At 45.3% G+C, this 23,963-nt stretch overlaps 1 protein-coding gene and 1 long non-coding RNA gene across 4 annotated transcripts in view; one reads left to right on the top strand and one right to left on the bottom strand.

Annotated features, from left to right (window-relative positions):
* LOC105090420 (uncharacterized) overlaps positions 1-23,963 on the top strand; it is a 148,459-nt gene that overhangs the window by 25,705 nt on the left and 98,791 nt on the right. Inside the window, exon 2 of the long non-coding RNA XR_010384594.1 lies at positions 8,517-8,610. This is a non-coding gene — a long non-coding RNA (uncharacterized LOC105090420). The remainder of the gene's footprint in view (positions 1-8,516; positions 8,611-23,963) is intronic.
* Positions 1-23,963, bottom strand: part of MARCHF10 (membrane associated ring-CH-type finger 10) — an 88,738-nt gene that overhangs the window by 29,747 nt on the left and 35,028 nt on the right. For 2 of the 3 annotated variants that reach the window (XM_031468845.2, XM_031468847.2), the window contains exons 4-5: positions 12,441-12,612; positions 268-420 (exon numbers count right to left, since the gene is read on the bottom strand). In XM_031468845.2, coding sequence (XP_031324705.2) covers positions 268-420; positions 12,441-12,612 — 325 coding nt within the window. The remainder of the gene's footprint in view (positions 1-267; positions 421-12,440; positions 12,613-23,963) is intronic. The other variant, XM_031468846.2, reaches the window with a different exon arrangement.

Raw genomic sequence — 23,963 nt, 5'->3', positions numbered from 1 at the left:
GCATCCCCTCAAAACCAGGCGCAGTCACACTTACGGAGTAACGGCAGAGGAAGGTAAAAAGCTCCCCCTGCCCTGCCTTTTCCCACCAGCCTCCCTTGGAAAAGGAAAGTTGATCCAATAGTTGGCTTTTAAAACCTTTTACGTATTTCATTGTGAGCTACGGTCTCTTCACATCAAAGCACAAGTACCTAAAAACCATATGGAATTCACCAGGTAACAGCGCAAGTCTGTCTGAGGCCCACGGTGCCTGAGCCACGGGGCCCTTACCTGCTCCCCTGAGGGCCAGCGCCTTCCCGGGCAGCCGCGGTTTCTGTCTGCTTCTGTCCCCGCACGCTCTCGGGCTCTGCAGGTCTGGGCTGACTGTCAGTCTCCCCAGGTCTGGCCTCTTCTTCCTTGATAAAATCTGTGGTGCCTGGGCTGCTGAAAGGTGCAGAATCTTTTCAATAATTAATTTTTTACAGGGAAACATCTTCTGTACAGAGAATGTTTAGAGGGCCCTCAGCGGGGAAGGTGGTTAAGGGAACAATAGACCCAGGAGGTCAGGGAAGAGCTGGATTTGAAACCTGTTTCCACAACCTTGCAGCCATGTGGGCTTGGACAAATCACTTCTGGAAGATTTGGTTTCCCTACCTGTTACGTGGAAATAATAGTAACTTCTTCACAAGGCTCTTATTACCATTAATAAGCACCCATGACACCTGCTATGGGGAGTCTCTAGTGGGGGGCTTTTGTTTTGCTAAGACGTTTCCAGCGTCCTAATTCATAGACGTTGGGGTGGGCCTGTTGGTAAAACTGTCAAGAGCCTTCTACATTAAAAAATTTTTTTAAATTCTTTTTTTGGTGGGGGGAGGTAATTAGGTTTATTTATTTATCTGTTTTTTAACGGAGGTACTGGTAATTGAACTGGTAATTGAACCAGGATTGAACCTTGTGCATGCTAAGCGTACTCTACCCCTTGAGCTACACCCTCCCACCCAAGAGCCTTCTACATTTGAGACACACAGAGGCCCTGCTCCCCACGTGCTCATCCAAGTTTGAATCACAGCCCGTTTTGCACCCACATATTCGTATCCCTGGGTGGTTTCTTAGCAGCTAGCATGGCCTTCCAGAAAGGTTCCAAGCACCTGGGGACCATATACCTTTTTTCTTGCCTATATATATGTGACCTGCCACTGTGCTGGGGTGATAGACTCACAGGAAGACTGTATGTATATTGTGAACATGAATTGAGTTCCATATATATATATATATATATTTAAATTCACATTCTGAATTAGGTTGCTCATTGGTACGAATAATCTCAGGTTTCTTCTTCACGTGGATTAAGCATCAGCGCATGTGAGTCTGGGGAAAGTTTTGTCATTTTCCATGCATCTCTGCGAGTCCCTGAGTTCACAGGCAGTTAAACTGAAAATCTAGACTAAATGCTTCCAAGAAAATTGGCCTGGCTCACCCCCATTTTGGACAGTTCAGAAATTTCACAAATAGCTGTCGCCAGCAGGCAATGGGGGTAAAGCTGGGAAGGGTCCCCGAGTCGTGTGTGAGAGAACAGCTTCTCTTGGCACGTGCAGACAGCTGGATCTGTGTGCCACGGTGTGAGTTGTGGTTGTGTAAATAGTTTTCATCCAGATTCAGGAAAGGAATGAAAGTTCTCCTTGGCAGCCCATGAAGCCTAGTTTAATACAGTGATTAGATACTACCCTGCTGTCCCTGACGGGCCCTCGCAGGGGAAGGCAGTGGGTTCTGTGCTCTAAGACAGTGTGGATCGTGTTCCACAGGGAACTTTCTAGAAGAGGAGAACTGCTGGTGGTATCAATTCCAGCTTAGGACAAATTGGTGCAGTCCAGAGGGGTTGTGGGCATGACCAGAAAGGAGAGAATTCTCCAGAAAATGAGAATATAGTTTTTGGAGGGTGTAGGGTGGTGATTAGACAGGATGTCACTGACCCAAGATGAGGGAGAGGGGAGGAGGGTGAGAGAGAGGATGGAGGGCTTTACAGTAAGGGACCCGGCACAGAGGAAAGGGGGAGGGCCTTTCTCAGCCCTAAGAGCTGCATTCCTCCAGTAAAGAGGCTTCTCCCCATCACTGAGGCTTCATCCCGCTCCAGCTTTCAGAAATCAACGGCTGCCTCCTGCCTGGCACCTGATGAAGGGGAGGCAGCGGCGGGATTACTATTTACCGAGGAGGAGCAGAGGAAGGACCAGGTAAGGGGCAGGCCTGGGGCACAGGCCAAGTCCAGTGCGTACTCAAGATCTGACCCAAAGGTTCTTGTTGCAAGGATTTTACTTTGATTCCCAGCAGAACATTCAAATTTCCTTCACACTCCAGGCAGCAGTCTGCAACCCACCACACCTCCACCCCATCCACACCCCTACTCCCTCAGGAGGAGTGGTCCTCCCTCCCAGAGGACCTTTCTTCCCTGGCCTGTACTAGCCTGTGCCAGCCAGCAGGGCCCTGGAGGTCTCTTTCCACTTTTATGTCCACTGCATCTGCTCTGACTCTGGCCAGAACTTTCACAGTATTCCAAAATTGCCTAAGGTGTGTGTCTCTTCTCTTCAACTGAACTGTAAGCTCCTGAGGGATGAGGACCCTGTCTTAGCCTCTGTGTGGCCTCAAACTCCCCTGCAGGACAAATAATCGCCTAGGAGGATTTGCAGGGCTTGAGAAGATGCATTTGGCTGAAACCATGGGAATTCCAAAAGTAGAACCATTTTTTTTTCTTGTGCTGAACACCCAGGATGACTTAAGATAAGGTTATTTTGTTTTCTTGTTCAAAAAAGTACTTTCTTCAAAGCATCAGATCTCTTAAATAATTTCCAAAATGATTTCCATAACTCCTCTAACTGAGTTCTCAGCAAACTCAAGTAATAAAGCTGAAAAACTGGGGATTGTTTTACCAAGCCTGGCAATGAAGAAAACACTGGTGAGAGAGCGGGCAGAATCCTCTGACTTTGGGCAATTTGAATCTCAGTATCTATATCTGTAAAATGGGAATATTCTTATCTTGTTGAGTTATTGTAAGTTTAGCAATGATGTATGTTAATGGCCTAACTCAGTGTCTGGTGCTTATCAGCTGCTAAAAATGGTAGCTGCTGCTTCTACCATAAACCGTGAAAATACTACGAATAATAATTGGAAATCTGAAGTCACTCCCCTGAGATAACTGAATTTGACCAGAAATTTATTGTTATGTAGGCTTTATAGATTGAGACTAACTTATTCAGCAGCCTTTATTCCTTTGAAATTCTTGCTGACTCTCTCCCTTAATCCTTTTATAAAATCCAAAAGGTAAATAGCAACTCTTTTTTAATTATAATTTGTTCAGCAAATACTCCTGTGCCTTTGCTATGTAATAATCTGAGGGCTCACAAAGGTGAGTAAGACATTTTAGCCTAAAGATTATAATCGAATTCGGCTGCATCACTGACTCCTTCCCTGTGATACTCTTTGAATTCTATGGAAAGCCAACTCTTGCAAAATATTCTTCTCTATCTGCAGTTGCAGTCACAAATGAGGTGACCAGAGCTGCACACGTTGTATGTACGTGAATTCCAGTTCCTAATCACCTTAGCTGCACCCAAAGCGAACCAAACCTCAGACTTCTGAAGCCTTTCTAAGATGGCTGTGGCACGTATATTAACTTGCAGGAAGACCAAGTTATATTTACACTGAAAGGTGAGCTATAACTTCCTCTCCAGGTAGCAGGACACACCCTTTGCCTCACAGAGAATGGGATGAGGTTGTGTTCAGGAGTTTCATTGCCAGGCAACTTAGCATCCTAAAAAGTTGGTCGGCAAATTTTGGGAAGACTGTGGCTGGCTTTGGGCAACATGAAGCCCATATCTTTCTAGTATCTGGGCAAAGCGATGCCTCTAGGAACAAAGAAGCCAAACAGCTGTTGACATAATAGGTGTCCACCTCAGATCTCTTGACAGTGCAGGGACACTGACTGTTGACTGAATAGTTCTTAATTTGACTAGGAAAGGGAAAAAGGTAGAAATCTTATATTTCTACACGACCCTGATGACTAAAAAGCGAGACCACTGAACGGTCCACGTTAGTTCCCTGCACCTGATGATCATAAATTTCCTCACCTCACCTGATCACCTGCCACATATACAGACACACTGCTGGATAAACAAAGTCAAAAAGAAAGGTGAAGAGAAATGTCCATATCCTGAACCTTTACCCCTCCCCCATGCCATCTTGACTTCGCTGCCCAGATCCTACGAGATGCCAAGTTTCTGCCTAAGAGATGCCCTTTGGGAAAAAAAAACTTATTGCTCCCTTCAGATAGTGGCGAGAATGGCAGCTTAATCGCGAGAGCTGATGTTGCCTTGGTGTAAGTGGCAGCTTTCTGTACAGTCACAAATAACAGGCGGTGTCTGCCCGTCTGAGAGCGTGGGAGATGTGTGTTGTCTCACGTACCCAGAGGAGAGCTTAATTAAAGCTTAATTATGGACCATAAATAGCTTTATTTGGGGACCCGGGAGGTGGGGTTTTTGATTTGGGGAAGTGTAGGGCCTAATAAGTAGTCAGGAGAGAAAATGTAAACAGCGACCGGGCCTTTTCATTTGTCCCTCCTCGGTGTGGTTCTGAACGGGCTTTCAGAGGCAGCGTGTGCTTTCCCAAAGGCCTACCCCTGGGGCCACCCTCTTGGGGCGGCTCGGCGTGCCCATTCCCAGAGCCGAGGGTCTGATCTGACACACAAGAGCCGGTTCAGTTTCTGGTAGTTAATGATCCAGACTGTGGCAGACACAGGAGTGAAGAAATCAAATGAGTCTCCAGAGCTGATGGGATTTTATTGGTGGCTCGCTCCTCCTGTGCTAGGAGGAGGCTGAAGGAAGTGGCAGCAGCTGTCTGGTCTTCTGCTCCCCCTCACACACCTCCTGCCGTGGTTCATGGCACTGCCCTCTGGCCCCCCCACAGCCCTCCCATCCACCTGACTCCTGGGAGCTTGAAGTTCACCCCACCCTGGCCCCCAACTCCACCATGCCATGTGCCTTGCCGAGGGCGTCTTACCACACGAGGTAAATTTTACTGGGCCTCCTGGGGCCGGGCAGGCACAGCACAGGGGTCTCGGCCGGGCTGGGGCAGGAGATGGGGAAGTAGCACAGGGCTGCGGGGGACTCGGGCATGGGGCCTGGGGAGGATGCGGTGGGGCTCAGGAAGGAGGGAAAGGAAACCGGAGGGAGGTAGGGGGAAGAGTCCTGGGCCGCTGGTGGGGCGGGGGGCACTAGTGGCAGGAGGAGGCAGCAGCAATTGGTATTGGGCTGCAAGACGGGGGAGAAAGCAAAGACGGAGCAGTAAGGGGAATATTCAACACAGAACAGGGGGTGCTCGCTGCTGTCACCTGCACAAAAGAAAAAGAGCAGTCAGGAGGCAGCACTCACGGTGGGGAAGGACATTAAAACGTCTGTGCATGAATCAAGACGCAAAAATCGTTCTTCGGTGGAGGGAGTGGGGTGGGGGTGGCATCTCCAGGTGGCACAGCAGGCACCCAGCAGGGATCTCACAGTCACTGAGGAGTTAATCAGGCAGACGGCATCACCATCACACCCCTTTCCAGCCAGTCGGCTCCAGTGTCCCTGACAGATGCAGGAAGTTCTTTCCCACTAAGTTCCCACGTGGAAGCTCTGGGTCCCTTCTCCTCTCCCACAGCCAGTCTCATTAGCTGTTCTGGCAGCAACATATGGAGGCCCGCAGGCTCTCACTTAGGTAAGGCTCTCTCCCCAGGTCTTCCAGCTGCCCCCGGTGGGAGGCTGTGGTCATGCCCTAGCCTGGCCTTTCTGCTGCAGCCGGGGAAGCTTGGGAAAAGAGAAAGAAGCAGAGAGACCCTGGTGGGCTCGTGGGAAGGGAGAGAGAGCAAGTGGGGAGAAGCAGGTGGACGGGAGGGGGAAATGTCCAAGTGAAGTTAATGATTTGTTTGCTAACCTCGCACTCAATCTGCCAACCTTGCTGGAGTCACGATCCAGAGAGACCCCCTCATGCACGACAGCTCTCTCAGCTCTGCCACTATCCAAGCTGGGTCACCTTGGATCAGCGGCTTACCTCCTCCCAACGTGTTTCCTCGTCTGCAGAATGAGACAGGTGTTTTCTCTAGCCCTGCTCCTCCAAGAGTAGGCCTGAGACCGGCAGCATGGGTGTTACCTGCCAGCTTCTTAGAAATGCAGAATCTTGGCTCACCCCAACCTATTGAATCAGAACCTGCAGTTTCTCGAGGTCCCCAGGTGCTTCTCATAAAGTTGGAGGAGCAAGGCGGTGAGACAGTTGCCTGGACCTCTGATGAGAATCACCTGTAGGGCTTGTTTACAAACATCTTTGCGGACCCCTTCATTGGAAATTCTGATGCTCTGGGTCATGAATGGGAACCAGGTACAGGAATTTCAATTAAGTACCTCCCTGGTGATTTTTTTTTTAAATCTTTTTTAGGGGTAGGTAATTAGGTTTATTTATTTATTTTTTAAGAGGAGGCACTGGGGATTGAACCCAGGACCTTGTGCGTGCTGATGCGCTCTACCACTTTGAGCTATACCCTCCCCCCTCCCTGGTGATTCTTATTATCAGAGAAGCTTGGGAAATTCTGGAGCTGAACTTGGTTCCAGTGCTAAGATGCCATCGTTGTAACCATCCGGCTGAAAACCATTACTGATGGAGGCGGGGTATCAGGCCTAAAACTGGAATCCTCTACAGCAGCAGACACTGTTACCCACTCCTGCATTTCCAGATGCCTCCCTTGGCTCCTGGAGTGGTTCCTACTTCTTGGATCACGTCTCTGTAGTTGTTCTCTCCCGTCTTTCTTTAACTATTTTCATTTCCCCCTCTTCTAACTCCATCCGCTGTCACACGGGAGACACTCTTGTAGGTTCAGCCACTTACTCACTGGAGGCCGTTGGCTTCCTCCTGGCAGCCGGAAGTCCTCTGCTGAGCAGCAGACCTGGGTACCCAGGTGCTTCCAGCATCTCTTGGCTGTCCTGGCTATTTCTCAAAGACAACACCCATGGAACAGGAGCCACCCTCTTCTTGCTTTCTCAGCCTTGGCAAAGGCAACCACCATTGGCCTCGTTTTCTGGGCCAGAACTCCAGGTTCTTTTTGATTCCTCCCTTTTCATCATTCCCATCCCAACAGTCACCAAGTCAGGTTTACTTCCTTAAACATCCCTCTAGCCCAGGCCCTCTTCTCCACTCGCCTCTGCGTTTGCTCCAGGTCCAAGCCCTCTCACTTCTCTCTGGGTCCACTGCACCTACAGCTTGTTTGGTCTCCTGGCCTCTGTCTGGCAGTCCTTGCTCCCCCAGACAGCCTCCCTTCCTTGACACAGTCAGCTCTTAACATTGCCAGTCTGCTGGCATTGCTCCCCTACTTAGATCTGATGCTTCATTGCCTCTAGCGTGACATTCAAGGCCCTTGGGGGCGTGGTCCTTGCTTACCTGTAGGGTGTCAACTTCATGCTCCACACTGCCTAATTTGTAGTCTGACCCTAAACCAGAGCTTCTCAAACTCAAATGTACATACAGATCTCGCAGAGATCTTGTTAAATGCAGGTACTGATTCCGTAAGGCTGGGCTGGGACCTGAAGTTCTTGCATTCCTAACAGGCTCTCAGGTGATGCCTCTGCTCCTAGTCTGGGAACACCTTGAGGCATAAGGCCCTAGACTCTTTGTAGTTCCTTGATGTAGTTCCTTGGTGTCGGTCTGTCTGTCCTCTCTCTCTTCCCCCTCTGCCTCGCTGTCTCCTCTATGCCTTTGCACACTCAGAGCGTCCCGCTGGGCACATCTTTCTGCACTTCCTCCCCTGGCTACATCCCCTGTCCTTCAGGATTTCACCTGACTTGGCCCTCCCCACAAATTCTTAGAACTTACCGTGGTCAGGGTTTGTTGGTGTCCTGCCCTCCCACTAGGCTGTGAGCCCCTGGAGGGTTTTATTTTTGTACCCCCAGCACCTAATATCAAAGTGCTGAATGAATGGGTGATGGATGGGAAAACCCACGCCCCCTGCACCATACACTCTGATACAGTGGGGGCAGCTGAATGTATTGCTGACATCCCATAGGTACTGGATAAATTGATGACTTAATTGATAATCAAAGAGTTAAACATTTTATAATCAGGTTTTAGCCTCTCACATCTCAAACTAAAATTCCTTTGGTTGAGCTATTCTCTTATAAAGATGCTAACTTGGGGGCAGCATATGGTGTTGGGAGCAGGCAACAGAGGGAGGGAGGACTGGGGTTAACCTTTACCTAAAGCCTTGTCTATACCCAGAATTTTAGTCCTCCTGTCTACCTGTGAGGTTGGTAATAACTCCATTTTACTCAAGAGGAAGCTGGGTTTGGAGAAGTTGCTAATTTACATTGATAGGGCTAGTAAGCGGTAGACCAGGATTGGAGCCAGAACCTCAAATTTCGGCCTCTGTGACACCTCTGTCTTAGCAGCATCACCATGAATGGACTGAGAACTGATTCTCTTTATAAATATGGGAGCATCCACTTATGTTGGTTGTTTTCTAACTTGGGCAGGTAGCTTGGAAAGTTGTTGGATGCCAGTGGACTTGCCTGGAAACCACTACTCTTGGCCTTGCAGAGAAAATCTTCAACAGAATTTATTTGCAAGGTAAGTTATGAAGATTTGGGATTTGCCCTCAAATTTCTTGTCCTGGCTGCTCTTCAAATAAATATTTCCCGGTCCCAAAGAGAGCACGGTTGTTTTAGATGTGAATCTTTTAAAACCTGAATGTACTGCTTTTTCTTAGTTTTACATCTTCACAATAAAGCCACTATTAGGCGGAAGAGGTTTCGCTGCTCCTACAAATTTGAGTCTGGTAATGATGAACACTGAACTCAGTAATAAGCGAGGATAATTTCAGAACATTTGGCTTTGTTTTAAAGGGCAAGATTTTGGAAGCTGGCTCACCGGACTCCATCCAGATCCGTTTTCCTGGCACGTAACTCGGGGGACTCTGCCCGGGCTCTGGGTGAGAGGAAAGGGCAGGACAGGGCACACTCACATCCCAGGAGCCTGGCACTGGGGTTGAGAGTGCTTTAGGGCTCCAGGTGCCAGAACCCCACAGCACAATGGCCTTTGGATGCCTCTACATGTCCTGGAAAGGAGAGGTGGCGTCTCTCCAAGTCAGGAAGGGGCTGGGAGGGGTTTGGGGACCAGGCAGGTGTCCAGGAGTCAGCGGCCACTATAGCTCCCTGCACTCACCAGGCCTGCTGTCTGCTGGGCTTCCCACTGGTTCGTACAGGTCGACAGGACTCAGATCCTGGGTACAGACTGGGTCTTCAGTAAAGCGTAATCCCCAAGCCTCCCTCTGCTTATGAAAGATGAGTATGTAACTCTGCTAGGCCTGTTTCTCCCCCCACATCAGTGTTCACCTTGGTCATGAAGTAGGATTTCTGAATCAACTGCACATCAGACCCAGCTGGGTCCTGACTCACTGCCTGAATTTTCCATGTCTTTTTGGAGGGAAAGCAACTCTCTGGCTTGGTGGTGAATGCTTTCTGATTATTCATCTTTTTCCATTTGGTGTTTCGCTTTGGAAATTCAGGGTGTAGTAAAAAATGTACCTGCATTTGTGTTAGGAGTTTAAAAACACAAGTCTGATTTTTCTTGGTAAAGGAAAAAAGACTGGTGGTGGTGGCAGGGAGGCAATATTTCTAGTCCATTCTTCCTACTGAATGCAGCTCTCGTGTGCAAGATACCATAAGGCTATCGTGTATCGAGTGCTGTGGTGTTGGGCTGAGCGTACATTTTATGATTGAAACCCCCCAGCCATCCCAGAGAGGGACACCTGTTCTGCGCCTCCCCCCCCCCCCCGGCTTCGCCGTTTTACAGATGAGGAAACTGAGGCACAGAGAAGTTCCTTGCACAAAGGGACACAGCAAATGAGAAACGGGGCCCAGATGCTGATCCAAGCATTTTGACTCTAAAGCACTTGCCCAAAAGTGCTGCACAAAGAGAGGCAACAAGGACAATCACAAGCCAGCTCTAGATACAGCTCCATGGAATATATGAATTAATTTAAAATGTGTGAATTCATTCTAATAGAGTGTGAAGTACAATGCAAATCTGATGCCTTCTCAGTTATGTCTATCATTAGAGGGCACTGGGGGTTTCTCTATTGTAAATAGCCGTATTAGGGGTTCCAGGTGATAGTTCACATATAAGGATTATAATGGATTATCATTGTATAGATTTGAATGTAAGTCAAGCCATATCCCTCAGCTGTCTTATTTTATTTGGGAAAAGTCTGGCACAACACAGTATGGAAGGTTAGCCTATTAGGTGGATGTTGCAAAGGGATCTCACTGTTCTGATGCTTTGGTTTTGCACAGAACTCAGGTCTGACATGGGAAGAAGTTTTGGTGACTCTGCTAACTTTGGGATGGCCCAAAACTATTAGGAAACTATTTCCCTGCAGAGGTAAAGAAAAGCAGGAACCTATGAATTTATTTGGTGAACCGAATCAATGTGTCCAGATAATTCAGGTCCCAAATCCTCTTTTTCTATGATAGCTGGGTATTTATCTGAATTTTCTCAATTGTCACCACCACTGGACTCGACTTTGCCTGGATAGAGTCAGCTTAAATTCTTGCCGTGTCTCTGGGCTCACAGTTCGCTGTGCTAATTAAGGAACTCTGAGGGTGAGACTACACGTGCAAAACGAATGGATCGTAACACACTGAGGCTTGGCTTTTAGCTAACATGATCAACCCAATTTGCTGTAGGACTGATTTGGCTTGTGTCGTAACTGACATCCGTCACCAGGACTGTTACACCGGCTGGACAGCTGGGCCACAGTCCAGCTCACGGCTGCGTGGGGCGTGGACAGGGTCTAGGGCTAGAATATGATGAGAAAGCTGGTGTTTTAAGATTTGTTTTATTATTTTTTGAAGCTGGTGGCTTTTAAAAGCTTTTACCACAGGGAACATCCCTCATGTGGTGAAATAAGTATCTTCCTGCCAACGTGGCTCTCTTGCCTAAACCTTAGTGCTTTAGTCTAGTCATTCTTTGAATTTGATGTTTTATAGAATGTAAAGTAAGTTAATTCTCCCTTTCTGTCAGTGTTGGAAGTTCCATATGGAATCTGCTCAGTTGGGAAGACAGTTATATTAATCAGACAAACTAAAATCACGGAGTGGGCCTCAACTGTCCATTTGAATGATCTACCTCTGCAGAGGGCAAAGCACACCATGCGAATGGCTACCCAGTTTTGGCAAAAAGGCTAAAAATTATATCGAGTGACTGGGGTTGCATTATTTAAGCTTAAATTCATTTTTTTTCCTATTAAAAACATCCTCAGTTTGATACAGTACAACACGTATTTTGAAATATTTGGGGAGTGATCTTATCTGCCCTATTTCATTCTTAAACAACTGAATTAAAAACCTAATTCCTGCTGAAAGTCTTCAAAATGAGACGTTATTAACCATGGTGATACTTTCCCTTGATTAAATAAGGAAAAAGAGTTGGGGCTTTGCCTGAAATGACATCAATTCAGAAGTCAAAAAAAAATTTTTTTTAACTTCATTAAAGCTATAAAGCGTGGGTGGCTAATCTGAGTGAGAGCTGCCCTTGTCTAAAAATGCGTCAAGACTTAACTGGACGGGTGGTTGCAGACAGGAGCTATTTAGGATGAGCGAGTCATTGTGATTGGGATTTAAATGAATTGCACGCTATTTACGAATTCTTCGGCAGTTAATTTGGATCATTTCCATTCCACTGCAAGCAGAAGGCAGACCTTTCTGCCTAGTTACCCCAACTCCGACGTCAGTTCCCAGAGGAATCAAGTTTGTCCCACAGATGTTGGCTTTAATGCGGATGAGCCCGAGGGACTCTAAACTTTCAGTTGAATTTATCCCCTTTCTGGACACTATTAAATTGCTCCTGCCTCAAGCAGAGGACTGGTCTTCCCTTCAAAGGCAGCTAAAGAGTGAATTATTTACCAAATTGCACAAAGGGGAGGATTTATCAAGCCCCGTTTTTTCCCCGGAGAGGACAACCCCAGAATTGGGAGACTTTATTACTCTCTTTCTCGGCTGTAAATTATGCAATTCAGATGCTTTTGAAAGCTTCTCTTCATGCTCTGGATGGAGTCATAAAACTTGATACCTGGGGCCAAATGCCTTTATCCCCCCAGAAGGGTGAAGAAGATGAAAAAGCAGCCATTCTAGGCTGGGGCCACACAAAGCCAGTGACTGGGCAGAAAATGTGGGCAGTGGAGACAGTTGCTCTGCATAATTCACACCTCCTTGACCTGAGGTTCTACTCTGCAATGCATTTTATCACTTGTGTACCATCATCGAACCCTCCAAAACCTGAATTAGCCACTTGGAAACACTAGGTGTCATCAAGGGATCCCCCCACCCCATTTGATTGTTGTCATTATCTCTGATGCCAGGATCTTAGATTTTGTGAATTTCAATAAACCCGCCACTCACCTGGAGAGGGTTTGCTGGGGCCCGCTTTCTCTGATTTCTTTGGAGTCATGGTACTTTTGTGTTTCTGCTTGACTGATGTTTGGTCAATTGCTGGAAGTCTGGAATCGCTCTTATATGCAGAATTCTTGGTAGGTAATCTTGGTTCGGCTAGAGGATCCTCCTCACCAGAACTCTACCAAAAATGAAAGGTGTCTGAGTATTGGTGGCTAAATAGGTCATCTTTGCTGGGCAGAGGAGAAAGAGACGGGCCAAATACAGCAAGCCCTCAGCAATGACACTGGAGCATCCTGTCAGCTCAGTGTGCCCTTTCACCAGTCAGATATTCATGGACTGGGCGTATCAATTTAGAAATAATAGCAAAGTTAATGAGTCTATTTTGTAGAACATTATGAAAAGAATGAATTCCTGACCCTTAAGTAATTTGATGACCAATAAACAGCTCATGTGAAAAGCTACATATGAGAAAGCAGGAGAAACAATCCGTGCTTTTAAACTTCTTGCTGCTATTTGTTATTTTGAACTACTTTGCGGGTGGAGGAGGAAAAATGGTCCTTATGTTAATTGTACATTTGACAATGAAAAGGAAATTTAGATAAGAGTGTTGGGACTGCATAAATGAGACCTTGGGTTGATACTCTGAATTACTGGGTGCAACATAAGATAGATTAATCTTTTAAAAAGGCCCCCACTTGTCAGTCTTCCATAAAGAAGTCAGTATAAATCTGTATAAGTCGGGACAAACCATGACTCGTGCAGAGTCAGAATACCTCAACACAGCCTTGCAGATGCAATAAAAATTATCCAGGCATTCAGTAGTTTTATACTTTGCCACACTTAACGCCTATCCAAGAAATGACTGAAAACAATATAAATGACTGGGGGAAACTTGGTCTTGAAGGGTGACTTAAGCCCTGTCTTATGGTTTTGGATCCTGGTGTTAATATGATTTGCTAGGATGTACTTCACAACAAACAAAACCACAAGGTTCCCTCCCCTCCTGCCTGGGGGGAGGGGCACGAAATACTACATTGCACAGTAGACCGGCACTGGAAAGTCCTCTGAAAGCGGAGTCCTTTGCAGACACAGAGTGCTAAATTAGTGTCCCCCACACCTCCCCAGTGGTGGCAATTTGTATTGATCTTGCTCTCCGTTCTCGCTGACAGTTGCGGCATTTTCATTTTAGGGCTCCTGACTCAGGAAAATATTCTGAATAGCTTTGAATTACGGGGTGCAACATAAGACAAACTAAACTCTGGAAAAGTCCCCAACCTGTCAGTCTTCTCTAAGGGAGTTGGGACAAATCTACAGGTGGGCAGATCATTATCCTCCGAGGTTATAAACCGTGTTTTGTAATTCAGAGCCTGGATACAGCCTTCAAACAAATAATTATTGTTTCTCCCTACATCTTTAGAAAACAGACCACCCTCAGATAAAAGGTTGGGCGAAAGGAAAAGACATAATGAGTTGGTTGTTCTCCTTTTTTTCTTTTGATTCTGGAATTTAATAGACATCTTCAGATGAAGATGATTCTGAAATGTCAGCGATGAAACATCCGGTCATTTCTGAACATGAGATAGGCTTTCCATTCTCAGAGAAGGAAATGTGGGCAAATTTTAATTATGATGCCTCAGATTGTCATAGGCAGGAAGTGCATCAGTGAGCATGTGACAGAATTTCTTCCACAAACCGCCCAACATGAACAACTTACATTAGTGAATGGAGAAGCCGGCTCACACATCTATTTTTCAGCCAGTTGAAAGGCAGGAAAGATGCTCTGGGCTAAGACTACCAATGTCCATGGTTACAGCCTCAGGAGCAGTGATTGTTACTGTCCACTGTTACTGGTGGGTCCATCCCCTTCACCCTCAGCCAACACTAGAATTCTTTGCTTGCCCCAGGCAGTGGTGAATTGGGAGGAGTTGGTGAAGAGACGCTTTACTGGGTGGGGTGTTAAGCCATGTATTTATCCTCTCTTCACCCATTCATTATACTTCATACTTTCATAGCACCAAAAGTGAAAGAAAGCTTGGCCAATTAAACTGCGCCTATTACGTATGGAGTTGTGCACCTGCCTTCCCAGTACATCCTTCTCTGGTTCCTGGTTCCATCAATCTTACTTCCAGTTAGGAGTCATTCTTGAGTCCAGAAATTATAGCCGGAAGTGGGTGTTTTCTCAGTTAGAAACTAAAGCCACAATGGCAAGAACTATAATATTTACGAATATGCTACTGGGTCTTTCCCTTCTTGCTTCATTGTTATCTTCAGCAAATCACTTCAACTTTTTATGACCACTCATGTACTCAGTCATTCTAATCTATCCTCTCCTATGAAAGCCCATCAAATTATCCAGGGAGGATGATCCTTGGGTGGAAGAAGTTGTAGTAACTCATTATGGCACTAAGATGTAGGATTTAAGACTCTGGAGCTCAGCTAACTACTGAATGTTAACTACCTGCCGTTGAAACCCACACCAAAAGCCCTACTGAAAAATTCTATTGGGTTTTCACCTCTTTCAAAGAGAGATGGACAGAGAGGTGGCACAGATCCTACACTGGACTCTTGGTTTCTTCCAAAGGCTGTAAAATTTATGATAGTCACATAAATAAATAGCCAGCTGACATTAGTCTAGACTTAAGAAAATATGATATAATTTCTCTTTCAGACAGTAAAGCGCTAACGTTTTACTAAACGCAAATATTTAACAACGTTTAAAGATGATCAAACAATAAAAATTACATTGTTGATTTAAAGCTGATTTTAAAACTATGTCTCTTCCTCTTGTGATTTTGAAGAGTAAGTACAATTTTCATTTCTTCCCCCTTATGTTCCTAAGTTGAAATGTCACGTGGAGGTGGAGGCAATAGCACATCGCTCTTCCTTAGCGGAAGAAAACCAGCTCTGTCAAAATCAAAGCCTGAAACATTTAAAGAAAAAGAAACTACGTAATACATGTGTAGACTTTTAGTTCTCTCTGGGTAATTTGATGAGAAAGTCCTAATAAAGCCACGCTAACTTAAAGAAGTTATTGTTAAAATTAATATTTTTCTGGAGTATTATGATTTTTGCACTTAACATTTTCCAAAGAGCCCCAGCTTGCTCTTTTGGCGTCACTCATAATAAAGGAGAGATATTACCTTGCCCAGAGCTAGAATCTCTCAAAACCTCAGAGAAAAACTCAGACTGGGAAGAGAAGGGACTTACATTAGGGGATGTAAATGGCCCTGGGCACTGAAGTAGTGACTTAGAAACATTATAATGGTTCTAATTAGACCTCCTGGAAGATGGAGACCCAAGGGTTGGGAGGTGGGACGCATTTCCTTAGAGATGTGAGAATGACTAGATTTTTTTTAATTGAAGTATAATTGATTTACACTGCGGTGATAGTTTTAGGTGTATTGCAAAGTGATTCAGTTATCTATCTATCTATTCTTTTTCAGATTCTTTTTCATTATAGGTTATTACAAGATATTGAATATAGTTCCCTGTGTTACACAGTAGGTCCTTGTTGTTTATCTGTTTCATATGTAGTAGTGTGTATCTGTTAATCCCAAACTCCTAATTTATCCCTCCCTGCCTGCCCCCTTTCCCCATTGGCAACCATAAATTTCTTTTATACGTCTGGGAGGAGAATGACTAGATTTTTAAATTGGGACCTAGCGATGCTGAATCTGAAAGGGTGGGGTGACGAGCAGAGATGATCCAAAGAGCAAGGAGACGAAAGTCGTCAGGGACAGCAGAGACCCAGTTATTTTCCAGCTCTTGCCTGCTGGCACATTTCCAAGACCTAGGGAACTGGTTCTCAGCTGGTAGCCACTTCCCTCCCGCCCCCAGGGGGCGCCACTGAATCCTGATTGGTGTGGACAAAACCCAGTTTTGCCCTGTGTCATGTGAGGGCAGGCTGAGCTGAGTGGCTCTCCTGACATAGCGCAAAGATCAGGACATGACTGCTGTGAATAAGTAAAGAGGCAAAGACTAGCGTCAGGCTGATGCCAGAGAGAGACTGTGTTTACTGCATTGGAAATAAAGTATTCTCATCAGATTATGAAAGAGACTGATCAAGGCCGTGAAGCACGGCACTCAAAACAGGAACAAAACACGAAGGGCAAGCAAGGGACTGTGGGTGCAAATGAATATCTTCAGAGTCCTGTCCCCAAAGTCCACATGCATACTATGCTTCAAACACAAAAACCACCTTAGGGAATCGAGGGCAGCTTGTATTAAAAAGCACCCTGGGCAGGATGGACACCTTTACGCGTTCAAGGAATACAAAGTTAGCATGTTCTACAGAGTACTGTTGAATGACAAAGCCAGTTAAACATTCTTTCTTCTAGAAAAAACTCTAGGAGGGGGGTGAGGGGTATAGCTCAGGGGTAGAGCGCATGCTTAGCACGCCCAAGGTCCTAGGTTCAACCCCTAGTACCTCCATTAACAAAAAAAAATTTGCAGCGATGTGGATGGACCTGGAGATCTTCATTCTAAGTGAAGTAAGCCAGAAAGAGAAAGAAAAATACCATATGATGTCCCTTATATGTGGAATCTTAAAAAAAAAATACACAAACAGACTTAGACATAGACAACAAACTTATGGTTACTGGGGTGGGGAAAGGGGTAGAAGAGAAAAATTGGGAGTTAAAAATTTGCAGATACTAACTAGTATATATAAAATAGATAAACAGTAAGTTTATATTGTATATAGCACAGGAAACTCCATTCAATATCTTGTAACCTACAATGAAAAAGAATATGAAAATCTATGTATGTATGTATGTACATGTATGACTGAAACATTATGCTGTACACCAGGAATTGACACAACATTGTAAACTGACTATACTTCAATAAATAAATAAAAATTGGGTAGTAATCATTACAAAAGAAAAAAATCTAAGAGTGGCAAAATCTTTTCACATGTTCAGGACAATTTTGAGCTTACCAGAATTGTAAACTTGAACAACCAAGAAGTGATTAGTCATCCTTCAGGGTTTTTTTGGATTCAGGTATCACTCATCTGAATCAAACTGCTGCTTAACCCCATCTGAAGACCCGGCTGCCAGGTGGGGCTGGGCTAGACCAGGGTCAGCAGTAGAAGCCCTTGTGCTCAAGAAGTTTCAGTAATAGATAAACCTGTTCAAAGTGTTAGGAAAGGTTGTGTTGCATGGTAAAAAAAAAAAAAAAAAAAAAAAAAAAAAGCCACAGGAAGCTTTTGGGAGTTAGCTGGGCTGCCACAAGCATGCATTTCACCAGCACTTGTCTCTACTGACAACCTCTGTAGAGAACTCTCTCCCGCCTGCCATCTTTTCTCTGATTCTCGTGCCAGCGAGTTGGAATGACCCAGCCTGAGACACTGATCTGAGATCAACAGTGGCCTCCATGATTAAAGTCTTCACTGCATTTGTTCACCACTGGGTCTGCTCTCTGAAGGAGAGGCACGTGGGACGTTCGTAGGACTTTCTTCTTTTTTAATTAAAAATTTTTTGGTACAATATTTATTTATTTATTTATTCTGGGGGGAGGTAATTAGATTTATTATTATTCTTTTTTAAAGGAAGTACTGGGGATTGAACCCAGGACCTCATGCATGCTGAGCACATGCTCTGCCACTGAGCTCTACCCTCCCCATCAGGACTTGCCTCTTGATGATGATCCATCCCACTTGGGAAGGGCCTCTGAGTGACACTCAGAACTGCAAGCTACCGAAATGGCAAACAGGACATGTTTTATGACCTTTGCTAGGTATCCCTTTAAATGCATGTGAATCCCTTGTGTGCTGCAGAGATCGCTGTCAGTTTACGTGGGTGGTGGCCGTGCTTCTGGGGACAAGGGTGTGTAGTGTTCTCCGAAATGGAGTTCTGTGGGGGTGGGCAGAGGGGAGGGAAGTGGCATGTGGATCAAATATTGTTGGATTTAAAAAATTTGAGTACTAAGGTGTAGTGTTGAGTGGTATGTTGAGACTACCTTCAGTTGGATATTTTTCAGGTGTGGTTTTGCTACGATGTATTTCTCCTTCATCCTTTATTTGAATTCATAGTCTCCTTTTAGTTGAAGGAAGCATTGGAAGAACATAAAAGGCTAGGCCATGAGATGGAGGTTATCCATGAAAATAGCTCTTCCTCAAAAGACATGGGAATTTATTGAAAAGCATCACATGCACCTACTCTGTCTTCAGCCCCATGTAAAGATGCTCACAGTGGGAGAGATGTGATGTATACCGTACTAACAAAATGCAAAACAACATTTAATTAGGTGATACATTGGGTGGCACCAATTCTAAATCCCAAAGGAACTCACAGAAAAAGGTGAGAAGTCAAGGGAGGCTTCATGAAGGAGGTGGTGTTTTCTGGTATCTGAAGGATCAGTAGGAACTGGCTTAGGCTGGAGGCAGCACACGAGCCAAGATATGGATGGAGTAGCAAATGTGACATCATCCTCAGGCAGTGAGGCTTGTGGCCGGAGCCAAGGATGTGGGGAGGAGAGGTGAGAAATAAAGCTGGCTGGCATGATGGGGTCACATGGGGGCCTCTGAGATTCAAGCAAAGGATTGAGAGTCAACGTGATGGAGAATAGGCTCTAACAGGTTTCTGAGTAGAAAAATGCTTAATATGGTATTGAAGATTAGCTTATATGTTTCTTCCAGAGGAAGAAAACCAAGCATCCAGAAAATTTGCCAAAGAAATAATCTTTCTGTAGTTTCAATGGCTTATTTTTATAAGTGTCAGTCTTTTTCTTATTGCCAAAAAAAAAATCATGTTCATAATGGAAAAATAAAGACCAAGATAAAGAGAGAACATTTACAACATTCAAAACCCCATTAACCTTGAAATAAAAACTGCAAATAGCTTGTTCTGAGTTCCTTCAGACCCTACTTAAAGGACTGTGATGGAAACCTACTAGCTTCCACTGAAATCCCTTCTCAAGGGAGAAGAGTTGCAGCTGGGATGTGGCTGCCCACCTGGGACTGAATGACTCTGTCTTCCCTGCAACTAGGTGTGGCCTCAGGAGCAAAGTCTCACCATTAGAGTGGGAGCAGCACTGATGTGTGCAGTCTGCTTCAGAGATCATCTCTGGCCCTGCACCTCAGCTGGAAAGGCAACAAGTTGGAAAGTCACGTGTTGAAGACAACAGAGCTGCCTGAGTCCCTGAAAGTCCTAGTAGAGGAGAGCTGCCTGCTGACTGGGTTCAGCCCACCTGGGCCGTCACAGGTGTAAGAAATAAACTTGTATCTTGATTGAGTCATCACATTTTTGGCCCCTTTGTTATAGCAACTTACATTACCCTAGTACATATGTCTATGCATCTGTCTCAATATTGGTTTTTTTTTTTTTTACAAAAATAGAATTGTACCATATACACATGTTGTTGCTTAACAATACCTTGCATCAATAGATACCTTTCTACAATTTTTTCAACTTCATTTTTTAAAAACTTTTTTTTGAAAAAAATTCAAATCTACAGAGAAGATGAAAGAACAGTACAAATAACATCCGTTACCCTTTACCTTGCCAATTTGCTATCTCTCTTTGCTATATATATTCTTTTTCTGAACAATTTCAAAGTGACCAGACTTCATGATAATTACCTCTAAATTCTTTGACATGCATCTCCTATCAAAATAGACATTCTCCTACAAAGCCACAATACTATTATCTTTCCCAAGAGAATTTAATGTGTCCATAACATTATCTGATATGTAGAGCATATTCAAACTGTTCCAAAAATGTCTTTTTAGGGGGAAGGGCATAGCTCAAGTGGTAGAGCGCATGCTCAACACGCAAGAGGTCAAGGGTTCAATTCCCGGTACCTCCTCCAAGCCGAAATCAATGAGGAAACCTAATTACTCCCCCTCAAAAAACAAACAATACAAGCAAAAATGTCTTTTTAGCTGTTTGTTTCGATCTATGATCCAATCAAGATACACATATTGCATGCAGTTATTATGTCTCTTTAGTTCTCTGCCCTTTTTGCCTTTTCATGACTTTCACTGTTTGGAAGAGACCCACCCTCTTAGCAGGTCATATGTTCTGAATTTGATGGCTTCTTTATAATAAGCTTCAGGTTAATCATTTTGGGTAGGAATATTCTATAGGTGATGTGTTATCTCTCTCTATAACATCACGTCAGTGCCTGACAATGGTGCTTGGTCCATAGGCTATGGTGGCGATGGCCAGATTCTCCAATGTGAAAATACATTTTCCCCTTTTGTAATTAGCAAGTAATATGTGGGATGATTCTTTGACACAAAGTGGCCTATTGATTACATGTTCTACCCCATGATTTTAGCATCTTTTGGTGTGCTTTGTTTGAATTGATAATTCCATTGGGGCAGCAAAACAACAGTTTGTCTAATTCTGTCTTTTTTTCCTACAATTAGTAGCTGGCCTTCTCTAAAGAACTTTCCTATCCTGCCTTCTTCTTTCTTTGTTAGTTTATCATCATCATCATCACTATGGTCTCAAGGATATATTTTATTCAGTTATCTCATCACATTTTTTGATGCTCAGCTTGTACCAAAAATGGGGATTGGGTCATTCAGGTTTGCTCTCGACTTGAGTCTTTGAGCACATCACTCCACCTGCAGTGTGGAAAGCGGGCTTTGGGGCAGGAGTGAAAGTGTGAAGACTTGTGAGGAGGCCTCTGCGGTATCTTGACTAGGTGACAGCAGAGGCGAACACACAGATGGATTAAAAGGATAAGGACGTGGCTGGGATGTGGTGACGAGGTGAATATGATAGAGAGGAGGAAAACCTCAGATTTGGATGTTGCTAAACAAAAGGACAAGCAAGGGGCCAGGCTGGGAGCTTTAGCTCTGTGCCTGTTGAGTTTGAGACATCCGAGTAGACATTATTGAGGAAACCATTCATTATTTAGATCTGGAGAGCAAAAGCGAGCTTGGGTTGGAAATGGGGATTTGGGAGTCATTGGCGGGTAACATCTTAGGCAGATAGCCTGAGGACAATGGACAGAGCAGGGCTTCTTGGGGTGGACCATGAATGTGGATGGGGAAAAAAAAATTATATCTCTACTTCCACTAACTTCTCGCTGAAGTCTAACCATATCCTTCATTTCATTTATAAATGCAGGCAACAAACCACAGCAGTATTAGCAGTACCTATGATTTGTCACCCATGGAAATCACAGATATTTTCACATTTCATTAAATTTGTTGCAGATGTCTCAAAATACCCTTTATGCCCATCACTTGCTATTTAATGTGTTAATAAAGCAGCACGTACATTACTGAGTCACAGATCTCTGAAAATACTTTGATGACTATTTCAGTAAAAGTGATTTCCTTTGAAATCCTATGCATCTTATTTTATGCATTTGAAAATACTATTCCAAGAAGAGGACGTAGGGAGGTCACCGTTACTGCCTAAGAGGTCTGTGATTCAAAACCAGGATGAACCCTCCTCAGGAGAGAGGGAGAAGAGAACCAGCCTGGAAGGATCCCAGGACGCCGCCCAAGGATGGAGGAGGAGGAGGAGAAGCTGCCTCCAGGGAGTGCGGAGGGAGCCAGGAAAATGTGGCTTCATAGTGGACGTGTTGTTTCGAGGAGGATCCAGCAACCAGGTGAGACAAAGCTGCCGAGTCAGCGGGCAAGCTGAGGACTGAGAGAGACCCTCCTGCATCAGAGACATGGAAGTCATCTGGCAAAGAGCCATTTCTGCGGAAGGATGTGTGGGGAAGCCAGATTGGAGTGGGTTGAGGAGAGAGGAGGAGGTGGGGAAGTGGAATCAGTCAGCGTAAATAATTCTTTTGAGAACTTTGGCTGTGAAGGAGAAGTATGTGGAGGGGATGTGGGAATCAAGGAAGGGCTGTTCTGTTGCTTTCTTGAAGTTTTTTATGGGATACCTCGATCACGATTAAATGCTGTTGGGAAGGCTCTGGTCCAGAGCTGGAGATGCAGGAGCAGAAGGGATGATGGATATGATGGATGGAGTAAGGGTCCTGAGGAGAGTGAGGAGGTGGGGTCCTGAGTGCAGGGGGCCAGGTTGGGAACTGCGTGGGAGTGAGAGGAGGGTGGTGCAGGAGGAAGCGGGTGGGTGGGTTGGACAGCAGGGAGCTGAGGAAGCATCCATCTGAGGACCACTATGGTTTGGGGTGGAAGACAGGAGGGACTGAAGACTGGGGAGAGGGAAGGAGGCTTGAAGTGGAAGAGAGAGTTGACCAAAGAAACTAGGAGGTTGGTGGCTGTGACCTTCCAGGGACACCATTTTTCAAAGGTGGGTGCTTTTTCTCCAGCAGTCACTGGTGGCGTGGGTTCAGGGCCAGAGATGGATGGTGGATGGGCAGGATTTCACCAGAGCAGTGTGGAAAAGCCAAAAACTTCCCTTTTGATTAAGATCAAGCACAGAACCTAGGCTGCTTGGGAAGGGAAAGTCGGTTCAGAGGAGACAATGAGAAGGCAAAGGGGGAGGACCAGAGGTCCCTGAGAGGAGGAAGAAATGTCATGGTAGAAGAGGAAGGCTGGTGGCGATCAGCAGATTTTGGAGATGGAGACCTTTCGGTCGATGATGCAGTCTCAGCTGTGCCCTTGTGGGGCATGCAGAGCGGGATGTAGCGGGGCACTTAAGATGCCTCGGGAGCTGAGAAGCCAAGGTGTGGCTGGGTCATCCAGGTGGATGCTGAAGTCATTTGGGATTGTGGCTGGAGATCAGGAGGTGGGGTGGACAGATTCTTCACTGAATAAAGGAGAGTGGCCAGGAGACAGCAGGGGTGGTGCTAGGGAGGGTTGATGAAATAAAACAGCACCAGCCTCAGTGGACGGTGTTTCCAACAGAGCCTGGGGAGCAATGGTCTGAGAGCAGCATGAGGGAGCAGGAAGGGCACCCTCCTGCCTTCTGATCCTGGGGAAGGGGTGCGGGAGGGATAGGGACTCAGCCCCCAGGGAGGGGAGCTCTGATGCACATTTCCTGTGCTGCCGGAAGACTGGGTGGCTCACCTGTTCCCAAATGTGCCCATCTCTCCTTGACTTAGGCTATTCCTTCCACCTGTAATGTCTGCCCCACCTCGGCTCCCCACCCCCACTTCCTGCCCATGTTTTCAGATCCCGCTGAACATCTGCATCTCTATGAAGTTTTCCCAGGTTTACCCAGTCTTCTTATGCCACTCATCAGATACTGTCTTGAACCGCAGGCATCTGTGTAACATCTTATTTCATTGGGAACTCCCTGAGGGCGGGGCGGGGGCACGGCTTATTCATGGCTATATCCCCACACCACCTGATCGAACAACGTCTTGGACACCAGTGACTTACATAATTCCTTAACAAACAAAGCAATTGTTGTTATCGACAAAACAAAAGGTTTTAGGATGAAATGCTGTATTTATAAATTATGTTTAATGCAGGTAGGCACTGAAGAGTCATGTCTTGCTAATGAAGAAAATACTAATTTTTGATATCTGAATTTTAATTGGTTTTTAACAAGTTTTTTATTTTAAAAAGCAATTAGAACTATTTTTTAAAAGTAAGGAATTTTAATAATATGTCGTAAACTGAAATACATAGCGCCACATTAAATGTGA

The sequence above is a fragment of the Camelus dromedarius genome, chromosome 16, assembly GCF_036321535.1.
Source record: "Camelus dromedarius isolate mCamDro1 chromosome 16, mCamDro1.pat, whole genome shotgun sequence".
Taxonomy (NCBI): domain Eukaryota; kingdom Metazoa; phylum Chordata; class Mammalia; order Artiodactyla; family Camelidae; genus Camelus; species Camelus dromedarius.
Note: the sequence above shows the minus strand (reverse complement) of the source record. Positions and strands in the feature narration are given on the sequence as shown.